The 15,395-nt window shown below is 41.2% G+C and overlaps 1 protein-coding gene across 1 annotated transcript in view; it reads left to right on the forward strand.

Annotated features, from left to right (window-relative positions):
- The window catches only part of fer (fer (fps/fes related) tyrosine kinase), a 226,968-nt gene that overhangs the window by 66,383 nt on the left and 145,190 nt on the right, over positions 1-15,395 (forward strand). Inside the window, exons 6-7 of the mRNA XM_060837245.1 lie at positions 5,025-5,162; positions 6,135-6,254. Of these exons, the coding sequence (XP_060693228.1) occupies positions 5,025-5,162; positions 6,135-6,254 (258 nt within the window). The remainder of the gene's footprint in view (positions 1-5,024; positions 5,163-6,134; positions 6,255-15,395) is intronic.

Genomic DNA, 15,395 nt, shown 5'->3' on the forward strand with positions numbered 1-15,395 from the left:
CTGACTGACCTTTGTCCTTTTCACGTTCAGTTTATTGTTTTGTAGTTCAGGGAAAAACTTGTGTAAACAGTGAGCTTGATCAAAGATTCAGTGACTGGGTTATTATGTTCAAAGGTCAACTGGTAAATTGCACATTAAAATTATAACCATTTTCCGAATAGTTTCTTGAAAAGCATTGAGTAATCTTTCAGGACGAATATGTTGATATCTTATTGTTCCCCACCTTATTTGCCACCAAGAGCATACCAGCTGTCTCAACATTTGATGCACTCACCTACCACCTCCCCCCACCAACCCTCTCTTTTGCCCAAACTTTTGAATGTCTTAGTGCATTGTAGGTTTTGTTTCCATGCTTCATTACAGCTGTCAATGCAAATATATTACATCAATTTCCTTGAATATTTTGAATACCTACATCAAATCATCTCTTAATCATTATCTTCTAAGTTTCAGAATGGTAGAAGGCAAATTGGATGCAAATTGGAATATAAACAAGAAATTTAAATATAATATGAACTCTTTCTTTCACATTGTATCTATTGTAGATCTTTTTACTTGCAGTTAAATAATTTTAGAATAACTTTAGTGATGTAGTGCAATCCATTGGTATCCGGCCTCTTTGCTCATGACCTGGAGATGGTATTGCAGGAGCCTGGACAGTGGAAGGGTGGCAATCAGCTGGCTGTCATTGTAGTGGTCATTGAAATAGCAGGCATGTGCCAATGATTATCTGATGAATTAGTGCCAGGAACCAGTATTTGGTGCCACTGTCTAATTTCAAAATTGCAGTCATTCCCTTTGAGAACACTAAACACTACACAATTGCTTATTTCAATACAACTTCTGCAGATACAAGATATTCTTATGACCATTATTTTGGCATTTAGTTACAAGAGGCAGTCTTTCATCATGTAGGGCAGTGCTTTGAGCTGTGATGGCCACCTCTGTTAAATATTACCCACACTTTGGCATGGATTTCTCTTCTGCATTTTCACAATTAGCTAGACTCTCTTTTCTCTGAGCGTTTTGGCCAGTTGAGCTGCTAATTTCTCTTTACCTGTTCCAAAACCCTTTTGATCAATGCCTTTAGAAGGTCATAATCATTATTAACTGTCTTATAGTTGTAAATATCAGCATTCAGCATCTTCATAACTTGCAGGTTCTTTTAACAGAGTTGTTGATGCCCATGTTGGAATACTCAGCCTTTGACTTGTTTTACCATCTTTTATGCAGCTGATTTATTTAAATTTCTAGTTAGCAGAAGTGGACTTTTGTCCATAATGGGCTTGGCTTGTAAATGTTTGATTGGCTACACAGTTGATTACTGGTGATAGTTGTAGTTTCCAAAAAAAGTGATGAACTTGTTGGTCATGCCCCTTAAGAGATGAGATGCTACCACATTTTAGATGGTCAGTGTCAAGGGTATGAAGTCACAACTGCCTTAAGTGAACTGGAAAGATAGTGTGGAAGTCATTTCAGGTGATATTTTATTGCAACTTATTTATGAATAACTCTGGGATTGAAAGATGTTTTCAACTTGGAAGACAAATCACGGAATTCTTTGAGTAGTACTGACAGGTCAAAATTGGGCAGAATAACAAACACCACAGATATAAATAGCATTCCAAAAAAATGCTAAATCAAGAGGGAGGGAGTATTATAAAACAAATAAAATCACTAGGCAAAGGTGTTGAGAACGATTTTAGAACTATGATATAACAGGTCCCTAGGTCTTCGATAGACTTCACCCTAGGATCTTAAATGTGGCTTCTGCATTAGGAGTTGAATTGATTTTAATTTTCTAAATGTATCTACATTTTGGAAATGAGCAAAAGTAACTTCTCTGTTCAAAACAGAATAATTACTCTGAATGCTGCAGTGGTCTCAGGCTTCCTGAGTATGCACACCTTAGGCCGAGGTTGATCATGTCATCTGACCACGACAGGCTTCAAGATGAGTTTACACATGTGATGCTGATGTTAGCACATTTCACGCTCAGTGTCATCTGTGCTAGTGCCTGGACATACTGCCCATCTTTAATTTAATTTTTTGCTTGGCTACTCCCTTTTGGCATCTTTAGTTGTTTCAACATTCTGTCTCCTTGTTACAGTTGTGTAATGGGAAGCAATAGCTGAAGTTGGTTTTGTACATATGGCGTTACTTTCTGTCTTGTGGTTGTACCTCCCAATATCAGAATTTTGTTGCCTCAGCTTGCATTCTCTGTCACTTCCTTTTGGCTCCTAGTGCTAATTCAAGTTGGGGTGCAGGCAGCAGTGACCCTCACACTATCTATTTTCTTCCTTTTTGGTGCTTGCTTTCTTTCCTCACTAAATATTTAGATTAGTTATCTTAACTCACTTCAGAGCCTCCTCAAAGGAGCTTTTGAAACATGCACAGCCACTGTGGAAATTTCCATTGCTTACAAATATCATTAGCTTACTCTTCATGCACAACCTGTGCACGACCGACACATGGAGTTTGAACCATTCAAGAAAGGAGGAAAACAGAAAACGTGAAACTACGAGCTGGTTAGTCTAACATCTGCCATGGTGAAAATGCGAGAATATGATTTATTGAGTGTTTTGAGAAGGAACTGACCAAGTGAACAAAGTGGAACCTACAGATGTCATGTTCTTGGATCACAAGAAGGCATTCAACAAGGTGACACATCAAATGACATGGTAGAAAATAAGGTTTTATGATGTGGGAGCTATTTAGAAGAGGCAATGGCATAGTGATATTATCACTAGATTATTTATCTTTGGATGCCAGAAATGTTCTGAGGACCCAGATGGAACTTGAATTCAATAAAGTAAAATCTGGAATTAAAAGTGTAATGGTGACCATGAAGCCATTGATGCATGTCAGAAAAAAACCCCATCTGGTTCACTAATGTCCTTTTAAGGAAGAAAACTGTCATCCTAACCTGGTCTGGCCTATGTGACTCTGGATTCATAGAAATGTCGTTGACTCTGAACTGCTCCCTGTGCAATTAGGGATGGGCAATAAAGTGTTGATTTTATTGCAAGGAGAATTGAATACAAAATAAGGATGTTTTGCTACACTCGAGCAGGGTATTTTTGAGACAACACCTGGAATACTCGGAGCAGTTTTTGTTTTCTTATTTAAGAAAGGTGTTAATTGCACTGCAAGAAGAGCAGGCAAAGTTCCATTTGACTAATTCACTGGGGTTTAGAAGAGGGTGTTTGATAAAATAGGTAATGAAAGTATGTTTCTCATAGTGGGCAAATTTAGAATGAGTTAAAAACATTGACTCTCCCATTTAAGGCAAATGAGAATTTTTTTTGTCTGACAGTTGAGAGTCTCTGAAATTCTTGCCCTAAGAATAGTGGAGGTAGGGTCTTGAAATATTTTTGTGACAAAAGTGAATAGATTTTTGATTGACGAAATAGATTGGAAAATAATAGCGACACAGCTCAGCCGTGATTTTATCAAATGGCAGAATCTGCTTGAGGATCTTGATCGCTTACTCTAGCTTCGAATTATGAGGTTCTTATGTCATTTCCTGGCACATACATGGCTTACTATGTGTCAATTCAATCCTGAAGATTGCCCAGATATTTATTCCTTTTTTTCAGTTATTACTTACAATCCTGTGCAGTCAGACCCACAATAAATTTCAGCATAGACATTGACTGCCAAACACATGCCACAGCAAATCTGATTTACAAATCTATGTTGAATCACCCAAAATATACACTTCTGCATCATCAGGAATATCCTTGGATGAAAGTTAGTTCATGTTTAGAGCAGCCCATCAAAAAAGCTGCTTCTCATACTGGCATCTTTTCCCTACTGTACTTTTTCTGACTTGGAGAAAGCAGACACGTGGAACATTGTGTGTGACTATCTTATAAGTAGTGTTTCCATTTGTTGGGTTAAAAATCCATGACTTGCATTACTATTTTTTCATATTTCATTTTCTGTGTATTCCTTCAACTCTAAACACTTCTATTAACGTTGAAAACTTTAAAAGCATTAAAAGGTTTGTGACATTATATGGAAATTTATTTTTATTTCCCTAATTTATTATAAATGGGTAAATATTTCAAATTTGTTCTTTATGTATGTATAAATTCTTTATTATATAGTGTATGCATGTTTGAAATATGTTGGTTAAACCGGGTTTTTAAAAAAATTCATTTTCGCGATGCTTGATTTTTTTTCTTGTGTAGGGCGTCGTGCTTATGCCCTTCATTTGAATCTGCAGCAGCCAGTGTTCCACTGCTGGTTTAACATGCATTGAATGAAAATTTGTGTATTTTCCCTCGATACCTTTGTCCTTATTTTGAGAAGAATTATATTTTCTGTTAGACAAAGAACAATTCATATGAAAAGGCATCTTGCCTCAAGATTTCAGTGCCCAATGACAGAAATTGTGTGTTTTTCACAAGAGTTTTAATTTGGATTTCAATACTAATGTTGTGCATAATTTTACATTCAATGCTGAACTTAAGTTTGTGTTAGAAAATAATAGAAAAATTATTTCTGAGAAGTAATATTATAGAATAACATGTCTAATTGATAAATCTACACTGGGAAGTGGTTTTGCAAAAACTCTTTGAAAAAATGTTGAACATTCTACAGCTTTGAAAGTAAATGGATTTGGATTGGATGTCATTTTCCACGTTGCCAATTTTAACTTGCATGAAAAATATTGAAAATCACAGCTTTATCAAAGTGTTCTATGTTGAATGATATATTTCATTGTACTGTTGGAAATATGGTGACTTATTTCCAAATGGGAAGGTCTCATAAATAATGAAGCAAAAATGACCAGACTAACTGTCTTTGTGATATTAGCTAAAGGTCTGCCTATCTTGTGTTATAATATTAGGCCTTGGAATGTGAAGGTATGAACAAAGATCATTTTGAGCAAAACTGTCATTAAATTTTCTTCAAACAATATTTTCAATCCGAAGTAATATTGAAAGTTAATGAAAGAATAGACAGTAATGTTCCTGGTAATATTTTGACGACTTTATTTTCACTTTCTTTTGTAGAAAGGGAATTCTAGAAGAATATGTAAAAATAACTAGTCTTGTGACAGAAGACATAATAAATATCCACAAAGATGTCTTAAACTCCATCGAGCAAATCAACCCCAGTTCAGAGTACAACCACTTCATTGAAAATAATAGGTAAAGTACTTTTGTTGTGTAATCTAATGGTGGACGTAAGAAAACATTATTTATATAGCAATTTATGTTTACGTTTGCTGGTTGGGCAAGATGCTTTGCATCAAATTAATTACTTTTTCGGTGTTATCACTGTTCTGCTGGAAAATGTGGAAATTAATGTATAACACAGTAAAACCTATAAATAATGGCACGAACAAGCTGTTAGTCTTTTTCCATGATTACTGTAAAGGATTGCATGTTATTCAGACTACAAATAGAACTTGGAGATAGGAAGGATTGCAGATGCTGGAGCTGTGAGTCAATAAAATGTGGAGCTGGAAAGGCACAGCAGGTCAGACAACATCAGAGGAGCAGGAACATTGGCGTTTCAGGTCGGCACGCTTCCTCAGGACTTGGGTGGGGGAAGGGAGCTCAGAAATAAATAGAAGGAGGAGTTTGAGGCTGGGGAGAAGGTAGTTGAGTTGGTGATAGGTGGATGCGGGATGACCATCCCATCTACCTTTTCCGCATCCACCTATCACCAACTCACCTCCCTTCCCTCCAGCCCCAAACCCCTCCTTCTCTTTATTTCCCCCACCCCAGTCCTGATGAAGCGTGCTGACCCGAAACGCCAATGTTCCTGCTCCTCTGATGTTGTCTGACCTGCTGTGCCTTTCCAGCTCCACATTTTATTGACTCGGAGCTCCAGCTTCTGCAAGCCTTACTATCTCCAAGTTCTATTTGTAGCCTGAATAACTTGCAATCCTTTACTGTTAACTTGTTGCAGATGGTCAACTGATTCTTGAGTTCTTGGCTTTTGTTGTATGTGGTAAATTCTGTTCACTATTGGGGGTACTTTTTTGGTTGAATGTTTTGAAAAACATAACTCAAAATTCAAGTGAAGATTTAAGCGTGAGTTTGAAAAAGCTACAATCAAGTGTAACTGAGAAGATACTGGCATTTTATTTTGAGCATATGGTGCTTTATCTGCAGGTCACAGCCAATTAAGGAGGCAAGTATTGAGTTCGATGTTTTGTTGCTGGAGGACATGGAAAACCTTCAAGTCAATGAGATTTTATGGAACAGTTTAACAGCCGAGAGTTTACAGACAATGTAAGTTTGAAATCTCTACGGCACATGTGTGTAATGTTTGAACATTTCAGACAATGAACTTTTGAGCCAGTGGTATGTAACAGTAACAGAGTTTGGGTAGTAATCCATGCTTCATTTTGTTTCAGTAAATATTTAGGGGAATAAACAAGTAAGTGTCAAATCAGAATCTTGTTTATACATCCAAACACAGCAGTGCTTAAAATGTTTGTAAAATTGTCAAGTCTGATGCTTTGTGATCAACATTGAGAACTGAAAGGAAAAATACTGGTCTTCGTGCGCAGCTCAACAGATGTGGTTCTTATCTGGCATCAGTGAAATAACTGTATCAAAAAATAGTGTTTACCAAGAATTACAAGGTGGATGTTTTACATTCATTGAAGCAATAACCATTTCCAAAGTGTTTTACTTTGTCGATTTTCTGATCTTACCCACATAGAGTCAAAGAGATGTACTGCACAGAAACAGACCCTTCGGTCCACCTCGTCCATACTGACCAAATATCCCAACCTAATTTAGCCCTATTTGCCAGCACTTGGCCATATCCGTCTAAACCCTTCCAATTCATATACCTATCCAGATGCCTTTTAAATGTTACAATTGTACCAGCCTCCACCGCTTTCTCTGTCAGCTCATTCCATACATGTACCACTGTCTGCATGAAAAAGTTGCCTCTTCGATCCCTTTTATATCTTTCCCCTCTCACCCTAAACATATGCCCTCCAGTTTTGGACTCCCCCACTCAAGAGAAAAGACTTTGTTCATTTATCGTATCCATACCCTTCATGACTTTGTAAACTTCTATGAGGTCGCCCCTCAGCCTTCGACACTCCGGGGAAAACAACCACATCCTATTCAGTCTCTCCCTATAGCTTAAATCCTCCAACCATGGCAATGTCCTTGCAAATCTTTTCTGAATGCTTTCAAGTTTCACAACATCCTTCTGATAAGAAGGAATCCAGAATTTCACGCAGTATTCCAAAAGTGGCCTAACCAATGTCCTGTACAGCTGCAGTATGACCTCCCAACTCCTATACTCAATGTTCTGATCAATAAAGGAACTCTACTTTCAAGGTGCTATGAACCTGCACTCCAAAGTCTCTATGTTCAGCAACCCTCCCTAGGACCTTACCATTAAGTATATAAGTCCTGCTAAGATTTGCTTTCTCAAAATGCAGCACCTCAGATTTATCTAAATTAAACTCCATCTGCCACTCCTCAGCCCATTGGCCCATCTGATCAAGATCCCATTGTGATCTGCAGTAACCTTCTTCACTGTCCATTGTACTTCCAATTTTGGTGTCATCTGCAAACTTACTAACTATACCTCTTATGTTCATACCCAAATCATGTATATAAATGACAAAATATAGTGGACCCAGCACCGATCCTTGTGGCACTCCACAGGCCTCCAGTCTGAAAAACAGCCTTCCACCACCACCCTCTGTCTTCTACCTTTGAGCCAGTTCTGTATCCAAATGGCTAGTTCTCCCTGTATTCCACGAGATCAAACCTTGCTAACCATTCTCCCATGGGGAACCTTGTTGAATGCCTTATTTGATGGTAGACCAATCATTTTTTAAGAGATTTGAGTTCCCTATGATTAAGTTTAAAAAAATCATACAACAATCATATGATGCATTAGAATAGACTACTGAAAGGAAGTGTACCCACAACTGTGTCCTATGATCCTGCCCCACTAACTACCTGACGTAGGAGCAGCGCTCCGAAAGTTTGTACTTCCAAATAACCTGTTGGACTAAAACCTGGTATTTTTTAACCTTGTTCACCCCAGTCCAACACTGGCACCTCCACATCATGGCTTTCCTAGGATAGACTGACAGTATCAAATGCCCTTCCTGATGAAGGACTTATGCCCAAAATGTCAATTGTCCTGCTCCTTGGATGCTGCGTGACCTGCTGTTCTGTTCTAGTGCCACACACTCGACTCTGAAAGGGTCAAATGGTTGTACAATCATCAATGTTTAACACTTAAAGTCTGGTTGAAGATTTGTAGCTCGGGTGTCCGTTGTTGTGGTTCTGTTCGCCGAGCTGGAAGTTTTTGCTGCAAACGTTTCGTTCCCTGGCTAGGGAACATCATCAGTGCTATTGGAGCCTCCTGTGAAGCGCTGCTTTGATGTTTCTTCCGGTATTTATAGTGGTTTGTTCTTGCCGCTTCCGGGTGTCAGTTTCAGCTGTAGTAGTTTGTATGTGGGGTCCAGGTCGATGTGTCTGTTGATGGATGTTCTTGCCGTTTCCGGGTGTCAGTTTCAGCTGTAGTGGTTTGTATATGGGGTCCAGGTCTATGTGTCTGTTAATGGAGTTTGTGGATCCACAAACTCCATTAACAGACACATAGACCTGGACCCCATTTACAAACCACTACAGCTGAAACTGACACCCGGAAACGGCAAGAACATCCATCAACAGACACCTCGACCTGGACCCCACATACAAACTACTACAGCTGAAACTGACACCCGGAAGCGGCAAGAACAAACCACTATAAATACCGGAAGAAACATCAAAGCAGCGCTTCACAGGAGGCTCCAATAGCACTGATGATGTTCCCTAGCCAGGGAACGAAACGTTTGCAGCAAAAACTTCCAGCTCGGCGAACAGAACCACAACAATGTTTAACACTATTCGTGACTTGTTCAATATTGGAGCAGTCAGTGACCATAAATAGGACCGAGACAGCATCCAGTTTATGTCTAATAAGTGACTCCAAAGACCATAAGACATTGGAGTGGAAGTAAGGCCATTCGGCCCATCGAGTCCACTCCGCCATTCAATCATGGCTGATGGGCATTTCAACTCCACTTACCCGCATTCTCCTGTAGCCCTTAATTCCTTGTGACATCAAGAATTTATCAATCTCTGCCTTGAAGTAATTTAGCATCCCGACCTCCACTGCACTCTGCGGCAATGAATTCCACAGGCCCACCACTCTCTGGCTGAAGAAATGTCTCCGCATTTCTGTTTTGAATTTACCCCCTCTAAATTCTAAGGCTGTGTCCATGGGTCCTAGTCTCCCCACCTAGCGGAAACAATTTCCAAACGTCCACCCTTTCCAAGCCATGTATTATCTTGTAAGTTTCTATTAGATGTCCCCTTAATCTTCTAAACTCCAATGAATACAATCCCAGGATCCTCAGCCATTCCTCGTATGTTAGACCTACCATTCCAGGGATCATCCGTGTGAATCTCCGCTGGACACGTTCCAGTGCCAGTATGTCCTTCCTGAGGTGTGGGGACCAAACCTGGACACAGTGCTCCAAATGGGGCCTAACCAGAGCTTTATAAAGTCTCAGTAGCACAATAGTGCTTTTATATTCCAACCCTTTTGAGATAAATGACAACATTGCATTCGCTTTCTTAATCACGGACTCAACCTGCATGTTTACCTTTAGAGAATCCTCGACTAGCGCTCCCAGATCCCTTTGTACTTTGGCTTTACGAATTTTCTCACCGTTTAAAAAGTAATCCATGCTTGTATTCTTTTTTCCAAAGTGCAAGACCTCGCATTTGCTCATATTGAATTCCATCAGCCATTTCCTGTACCACTCTTCCAAACTGTCTAGATCCTTCTGCAGCCTCCCCTCCTCCTCAATACTACTTGCCTGTCCACCTAACTTCGTATCATCGGCAAACTTCGCTAGAATGCCACAAGTCCCTTCATCCAGATCATTAATATATAATGTGAACAGCTGCGCCCCAACACCGAACTCTGCAGGACACCACTTGTCACCGGCTGCAATTTCGAAAAATTTTATCCCAACTCTCTGCCTTCTGTTAGACAGCCAATCCTCAATTCATACCAGTAGCTCACCTCGAACACCATGGACCCTCACCTTGCTCAGCAGCCTCCCGTGTGGCACCTTATCCAAGGCCTTTTGGAAGTTTAGATAGACCACATCCACTGGTTTCCCTGGTCTAACCTACTTGTCACCTCTTCAAAGAATTCAAACAGGTTTGTCAGACACGACCTCCCCTTACTGAATCCATGTTGACTTGTTCAAATCCGACTCTGCTCTTCCAAGAATTTAGAAACCTCATCCTTAATGATGGATTCTAGAATTTTACCAACAACCGAGATTAGGCTAATTGGCCTATAATTTTCCATCTTTTGTCTCGATCCTTTCTTGAACAAGGGGTTTACAACAGCGATCTTCCAATCATCTGGGACTTTCCCTGACTCCAGTGACTTTTGAAAGATTTCAACCAACGCCTCCGCTATTTCCTCAGCCACCTCTCTCAGAACTCTAGGATGTATCCCATCGGGGCCAGGAGATTTATCAATTTTAAGACCTTTTAGCTTTTCTAGCACTATCTCTTTTGTAATGGCAACCATACTCAACTCAGCCCCCTGACTCCCTTTAATTGTTGGGATATTACTCATGTCTTCCACTGTGAAGACTGACGCAAAGTACTTGTTAAGTTCTCCTGCTATTTCCTTATCTCCCATCACTCAGCTTCCAGCATCAGTTTGAAGTGGCCCAACGCCTACTTTTGCCTGTCGTTTATTTCTTGTGTATTGAAAGAAACCTTTACTATCATTTCTCATATTACTGGCTAGCCTACCTTCATATTTGATCCTCTCCTTCCTTATTTCTCTCTTTGTTATCCTCTGTTTGTTTTTGTAGCCTTCCCAATCTTCTGATTTCCCACTGCTCTTAGCCACTTCATAGGATCGCTCTTTTTCTTTAATACATTTCCTGACTTCCTTTGTCAGCCATGACTGTCAAATCCCTCCCCGGATAATCTTTCTTTTCTTGGGGTGAACCTCTCTACAGTGTCCTCAATTATACCCACAAACTCCTGCCATTTTTGCTCTACTGTCTTCCCCGCTAGGCTCTGCTTCCAGTCTATTTTTGTCAGTTCCTCTCTCATGCCCTCATAATGACCTTTATTTAACTGTAACACCATTACATCCGATTTTGCCTTCTCTCTTTCAAACTGCAGACTGAACTCTACCATATTATGATCACTGCTTCCTAAGTGTTCCCTTACTTTAAGATTTTTTATAAAATCTGGTTCATTACACAGCACTAGGTCCAGAATAGCCTGCTCCCTTGTGGGCTCCATGACAAGCTGTTCCAAAAAGCCATCCTGTAAACATTCCATGAATTCCCTTTCTTTGGATCCACTGGCAACATTATTTACCCAGTCCACCTGCATTTTGAAGTCTCCCATGATCAATGTGACCTTGCCTTTCTGACATGCCTTCTCTATTTCCCAGTACATGTTGCATCCCTGGTCCTGACCACTGTTAGGAGGTCTGTACATAACTCCCATTATGGTTTTTTTTGCCTTTGTAGTTCCTCAATTCCACCCACACAGATTCCACATCATCCGACACTGTCATTCAGTGCCATTGATTTAATTTTGTTCTTAACTAACAAGGCAATCCCATCCCCTCTGCCCACCTCCCTGTCTTTTTGATAAGTTGAAAATCCTTGGATGTTTAACTGCCAGTCCTGACCCCTGTGTAACCACGACTCTGTGATGCCTACCACATCATAATCATTCACGATGATCTGTGCCATTAGTTCATCTGCTTTGTTACGAATGCTACGAGCATTCAGGTAAAGTGCCTTAATGCTAACTTTCTTATCATTAGAGATATTGGAAGTCATAAGATGTCCTAAGTTATCCTTCCTTTTTGCTGCATTCCCAGTCTGCCTCGAGTTTAAATCCGCCTGCACATATACTATCCTGTTACATATCTTTACATTTAACTCCATACTCCCTGTCGCTTTCACTTTCCCTTCCCCCCCCAACTCAGAAGTTTAAAGTTCTACTGACACAAGGCATTCATGCTGCACAGGGGTCAGATAATAACCATATCAAACAGGCGAAAATCGAACAATCATCCCCTATGTTCTAATAAATTGCTGTCTTTGATTTGATTTATTTATTGTCACGTGTATCTTAGTACACTGAAAAGCTTTGCTTGCGAGGGGCACAGGCAGATCATCGTAAGCAAGAACATTTAGATCATAGGATATAAAACCTTAGAAACATACAGGTTACGTCACACCGGGCATACGCTAGGCAAGATCAGCATTATTTTGAGTTAGAGACTCCATTTGTCGATCTAATATCGGCTGGGAAGAAGCTATTCCTGAACTGCTGGTGCGTGTGTTCAGGCATCTGTATCTTCTGTCTCATGGAAGAGGTTGGATAAGAGTATTACTGGGGTACAATGGGTCTTTGATGTTGGCAGTCTTACTGTCGCAACGAGTCATGTAAATGGAGTCCATGGATGGAAGGTCGGCTTCCGTGGTGGTCTGGGTTGTGCACGCAACCTTCTGTAGTTTCATACAGTCTTGAGCAGAGTAGTTGCCATTCCAGGCCATTATGCACCCAGACAGTATGCTTCCAAAGGTGCATCCATAAAAGCTGGTGAAGTCCTTCTGGACATGCCAAATGTTTTGAGCAGCAGGAGGAAAAAGAGGCATTGTTGTGTCTTCTTGGCTTTCATGTTGTTGGTTATTGTCACTCTGAGGAACTTGACGCCCCCACCCTCTCAATGTCAGCTCTGTTGATGTAGATGGGGCCATGTTCTCCTTTGTTTATGAAGTCAGTGTTCAGTTCTTTAGTTTTACTGATGTTGTGAGAGAGGTTGTTCTCGCTGCACCACCTTACCAAGTCCTCTCACTCCTTTTTGTGTTCTGAAGATGCTGTCAGCAAACCTGGAAATGGCGTTTGTTCAAATGTGGCAACACAGTCATGGGTGTACAGGGAGTACAGTAGGGGGCTGAGGACACTTCCTCGGGGGTTGCAGTGTTGTGTTATCATAGAGGAGGTGCAGTTGTCTGTCTTCAGTGATTGTGGTTGGTGGGTCACAAAGCTAGGGTCCAGTTGCAGAGGCCAGAGCTGAGACCAAGGTCACAGAGTTTTGAGATCAGTCTGGAATGGATAATGGTATTGAAGGTGAAGCTGAAGTCAATGAGCAGGAGTTTAATACAGGTGTCCTTGTTGTTCAGATGCTCCAGGGATGAGTGCAGGGCTAGGGAGATGGTGTCCGCTGTGCACCTGTTGCATCGGTAGGCATATTTTAGGGGATTGAGGCTGGCTAGGAGACTGGAGTCGATGTGAGCCATGACAAGCCTCTCAAAGCACTTCATGATTATGGAGGTCAGAGCCACTGGGTGGTAGTCATTAAGACACATTGCATGTGCTTTCTTAAGTAGTAGGATGCTGGTCGTTTTCTTGAAGCAGTCGAGGATTTTGGCTTGTAGGAGAGGGATGTTGAAGATGTCGGTGAATACCTCAGCCAGTTGATCCGAACAGGATCCAAGTACTCGTCCGGGGATTCTGACCAGGTCCATTGCTTTCCTTGGGGTGATTCCCAGAAAGACTGATCTAATGTCTGTGGTGGTGATAGTGAGCATAGGTGCATCTGGGTTTCGTCTGGGCAGCTGACACCACGCCAAGCCAAGCATAGAAAGCACTGAGTGCATCAGGGAGGGATGTGTCGTCCTCCCTTTTACTATGCTTCATTTTGTATCCTGTAATTTTGTGTAGACCTTACCACAGGCAGCAGGAGGCTTGGTTTGGGCCTCTAACTTAGACTGGGACTGCCCCTTGCATCCCTGATGGCTTTGCAGAGGTCATATTTGGATCTCCTGCATAGGTCGAGGTCAACTGTCTTGAATGCTGGATGTCTGGTCTTCAGTAGGAAGTGGATTTTCTGGTTCATCCAAGGTTTCTGATTGGGGAACACTCTGACTGACTTCTTTGGTACACTATCCTGCATGCGTTTGGTAATGAAGACCATGATAAGCATGGCATACTTGTCTGGGTTTTCCACTGTGTACTTGAATACGGTCCAGTCCATTGATTCCAAGCAATCCTAGAGATAGTCTTCCACGGCCTTGGACCAACATTGTACATCTTTTTTGAAAGGTCTTCCCATTTCAGCATTTGCTTGTAAACTGGGAGGAGGAACACAGCACTGTGATCTGATTTTCCAAAGTGTGGGTGGGGGTGGAGCAGTAGGTGTTTTTGGTTGTATAGCAGTGGTTCAGAGCATTCAGCCTCTGATGGGGCAGGAGATGTGTTGGTCGTAGTTTGGCAGTACTCTCTTGGTTGAAGTTGTGGGTCATGGGAGTTTTGTCTCTAGGGAATTCTTCATATCGCATGGGGTGGTATGTAGACTGCTGTTAGGATGGCAAGGGTGAATTCCTGCAGCAGATAGTAGGGACAGCATTTTTCTGTAAGGTATTCTAGATCCAAGGTATCACTCGTGTCACATCCTGGGAGTAATCAAGAACCAGCGATTGATTTGGATCAGCAATATAAATACAGTAGTTACAAGGTCAAATCAGAAGCTAGTAATTTTGCGTTGAGGAAATCATTTAGTGCCTCTCCATTGCCTGTCTTGCAATTACATGGTATAAGTCAATATTGTGATGGAATACTCTTGGATGGGTGAATGCAGCTCTAAAAACATTGTGGCATTGACAGTGTCAAGCTTCTTAAAATGCCGATCTGCATGTCGTCCTATCCACCACTCTTTCACTTTCTCATGTCTCTCTTGCTTTGTCTCTGTCTCTGTGTCTCTTGCTTTTTTCTCTATTTCTCTCTCTATTTGTCTTTATGTCTGTCTCTATGTGTGCATATAAATTCTGTCTCTCTCACTCTCTCACTCTTTCTCTCTCACTCACTCTCACTCTCTCTCACTCTCTCTCACTCTCTCTCACTCTCTCTCTCACTCACTCTCTCTCTCACTCTCTCTCTCACTCTCTCTCACTCTCTCTCACTCACTCACTCTCACTTTCTCTCACTCTCTCTCTCACTCTCACTCTCTCTCACTCTCTCTCTCACTCTCTCTCTCAATCACTCTCCCTCTCAATCACTCTCCCTCTCAATCACTCTCCCTCTCAATCACTCTCCCTCTCAATCACTCTCCCTATCAATCACTCTCCCTCTCAATCACTCTCCCTCTCAATCACTCCCCCTCTCAATCACTCCCCCTCTCAATCACTCTCTCTCTCAATCACTCTCTCTCTCAATCACTCTCTCTCTCAATCACTCTCTCTCTCAATCACTCTCTCTCACTCTCTTTCTCTCAATCACTCTCACTCTCTCTCAATCTCTCTCTCTCTCTCAATCTCTCTCTCTCTCTCTCTCTCT

Source organism: Hemiscyllium ocellatum, chromosome 2 (genome assembly GCF_020745735.1).
Source record: "Hemiscyllium ocellatum isolate sHemOce1 chromosome 2, sHemOce1.pat.X.cur, whole genome shotgun sequence".
Taxonomy (NCBI): Eukaryota; Metazoa; Chordata; class Chondrichthyes; order Orectolobiformes; family Hemiscylliidae; genus Hemiscyllium; species Hemiscyllium ocellatum.